General features: G+C 61.0%; 1 protein-coding gene across 1 annotated transcript in view; it reads right to left on the bottom strand.

Moving 5' to 3' along the window:
* ALKAL2 (ALK and LTK ligand 2) overlaps positions 1–3,040 on the bottom strand; it is a 15,382-nt gene that overhangs the window by 7,153 nt on the left and 5,189 nt on the right. Inside the window, exons 3-5 of the mRNA XM_027773826.1 lie at positions 2,849–3,021; positions 1,716–1,769; positions 1,564–1,644 (exon numbers count right to left, since the gene is read on the bottom strand). Of these exons, the coding sequence (XP_027629627.1) occupies positions 1,564–1,644; positions 1,716–1,769; positions 2,849–3,021 (308 nt within the window). The remainder of the gene's footprint in view (positions 1–1,563; positions 1,645–1,715; positions 1,770–2,848; positions 3,022–3,040) is intronic.

Below are 3,040 nucleotides of genomic sequence, written 5' to 3'. Positions count from 1 at the left end.
GCGTCAGGGATCCTGTGAGTGGCAGGAGTTCGAGGGCTGACCTGACCTCCCACTGTGAGGCCGCTGCCCTCCTGTTCAGTGTGACTGTCCCTGACGGCCGCCCGGGGATGCCACTCCCAGGCTTTGTTCCTCAGGTCTGCACTCTAGCCAGCTCCGAGCCCCGCGCAAGTCAGGTCCTGCTCGGGGGTCTCCCATCAGCTCTCCAGCTCTCGAAGAGCCACGAAGAGGCAGAGACCACACACCCCAAGGCTCAGGTGGCCCGGACAGCCTGTGATGGGGGTCTGGGAGACTGGGCTCAGAGCAGGGCCGGCACCTGGAAAGGTGTGGAGTCGAGCACAGGCTGTGGTCCTTGGCTCGCTGTCCCACGAGAGCCCCGAGCAGTCGGTGCTGTCTCCCTCACCCTAACAGAGTTCAGGGGGGTGACCTGACCACTTCCAGATGTGGAATCTGCAGTGCTATGACTGCAGGTCAGTACGTAATACAAAACATGTACCCATCAAAGCCAGGCGTGACACAGTTCTCTGCTCCAGGAAGCAGGTGGGTAATTCTCAAACAGAAAGTAATTCCATTTCAAGAGGATGGAGGAAAACATGCTGTTTTTGCCTTTTTTTTTTTTTTTTTTTCTGATGCTGAGGCTAGGAGGGAGGCTCGGACCAGAGTGTGAGGCTTGAGAAAGAGAAAACAAAGCCGGGCCTGTGTCCCAGGCTCCTGGTCGGAGGGTGAAGGGTACCTTCCTGTGTGGCGTCTGGGCTGTGCCCCAGGGCTGAGACAGGCAGGGGTCTGCACAAGTCTCCACAGCGCCTGACACACAGGCCCCCGGTGCTGGGGTTACTGCCAGGCAGCTCTGCCCAGCAGGAGCCCCCACATCAGGGACACCGGCTCCTCCTGAGCAGACGCCGCCCACTGGATGCCGGGGGCCCCCCGTGGGCCTTGCACGGAATGCACGTGGAGGACTGCCACACGCCAAGTCCTGTGTCATGGTTCTGACACAAGAAGTGGCATGAAAAGTCATTTTCAAGAAATAAAATATAATTTGTTTTGAATAGACAAGCATTCTGAGGAGGATGAAGAGCTACCTTGTAGCGAAAAGCCTCAGCTGAGAGCCCGTCTGACAAGGGCGGCCCTGCCCCGGGACAAGCCAGCCATGAAGGCCCAACTCACGCAGCAATCAGTCCCTGGGTGATGAAGACCCCAAGCACCAGAGGGGAGAAAGCATGTCAGGGCAGGGTGCTGCAGAGCCCAGCTGCACGCCCCGAAGGGCACACTCAGCGACGCCCTCTCAGCCACGCCCTCAGGGCTGTCCGACAGGCTCAGCCAAGTGGGCGCCAGCGTGGACGTCCAGCCACAATTCGGCGAGCCGAGCTGACCTGCCTGCAGCAGCGCCGGAGCCAGAATGATGGCCCAGGGGCGAGCGGGATTTTCCGTTGAGCACCACCTGCACGGAATCCCGTTACCGCCACTGGTAAGGACTGTGCCCTGGCGGATGGGGGCCAAACGCAGCAGCCTGCTGAGGGGCTGGCAAGACTGAGCGGCCACCCTGCCGCCCGCGTGCGAGGCACTTACGTGCGGGAACGGTGCAGTCTCTCGTGTTGTGGTACAGCCTGTGGAAGTGCTTGCTGCACTTGGGACCGAAAGAGAGAGGACCTGGAACGTGGAGGAGACGGGCATGAGAACCCGGGTCACTGGGCCAGGCAGAGGGGGAGCAGGACACTCACCTGTGAGGTGTTTTAAGAACTTGTCTTTCATCCTTAGATCTCGAGGAACAATTTCTGTTTGGGGGGAAATAAACCATTCATTATTTTTCTAGCTGGTACTGCGGGACTCGAGCCACAGTTGGCCATGTAAGATCCAGGCGCCTTACCCACCACGCCACCGGCTGGACGGAAAGTATTGCCTGAATAAAGCATTTTTAAAACGCGGTCTGAGGTGAACACTGAGGAAAACCCCTGGAAACTGCACTAGCTGATCTAGGGGTGCCTGGTGTCCACGGGCTCGGTGGGGGCTCCGACCCAGGCCCTGGGAGGTCCCGGTGGTGCCTGCCTAGGGAGACAGATGGCAAATTCACAGGGCAAAGAGACCGTGTTGAGCTGTGTCCAGTGAATAAATCGCACAGGTACTTTCATCTTGAAGAGCTTGGGAATCAAATTCCTCATTTCAAGGTTCTAGAAAGAAGACCTACGGCCTTCAGACAGACCTGTTACAGAACGTTACTAAAGGAGGATTACACATGGACACCGCAGTCTGGCGGAGCTAGGGTGCAGACAGCAGACTCGGCCCATGGACAGTGCAAGGACAGGGTCCTGCAGGGACTGCCGGCGGCCCCTCTGCCCCGCCTTTCGCAGGCCACTGTGGGCGCCCCTCTCGGTCGTGGCTGTGACGTGGCTGGGACAGTGTGACGTCACGCAGTTTTACCAGAACACCGCTCAGCTCCCCCCACCCCAACCTGCCAGGCCCAAGCTGCACCTCTCGCTCCTACTCTGGGCGGCCCATGTAGACCTGGCCCGATTATACCTGACCTAGTGGGTCACGGAAGCACCGAGAGCTTCCAGGCTGTCCTGGGAAACCCTGGGCGCTCCGGGAAGGCTGGCAGAGCTCCCGGGCCTTCTGGGACCCAAAGGTTGCCTTTCCGAAGGGCCAGATGGCGGCTTCGCGCGGGCCCTGCGACCAGGCGGGCCAGGGAATCGGCGTTCGGCCGCGGGGCCGCCTCCCCGTCTTTCTACTTCTCTTTTTCTTAAAAACCACCACCCAGTTTTTACTGAATGGCTTCACGGACCCCTCTTAGCGTGCGCGTCTCAAGGGCAGTCCTCCCAGCGCGCGCCAGCCGAGCGCCAGGGCGCGGCGCACTCACCCACTCTCTGCTCCTCCGCGGACGCCCCGGGGTCGGCGGCCCGCCCGGCGAGGAGCTGCAGTCTCTTGGGCTCCCCGGCGTGGTGTTTCCTGAGCTCCTGGACGAGCTCCACGACCAGGCGCAGCAGCATCTGCCCGTCTGCGGGCTCCCGGGGCTCCGTGCGCCCCCGGCCGCGCCCCGCAGCCCCCCGCA

Source organism: Tupaia chinensis, unplaced genomic scaffold (genome assembly GCF_000334495.1).
Source record: "Tupaia chinensis unplaced genomic scaffold, TupChi_1.0 Scaffold000377_5, whole genome shotgun sequence".
NCBI lineage: Eukaryota > Metazoa > Chordata > Mammalia > Scandentia > Tupaiidae > Tupaia > Tupaia belangeri.
Note: the sequence above shows the minus strand (reverse complement) of the source record. Positions and strands in the feature narration are given on the sequence as shown.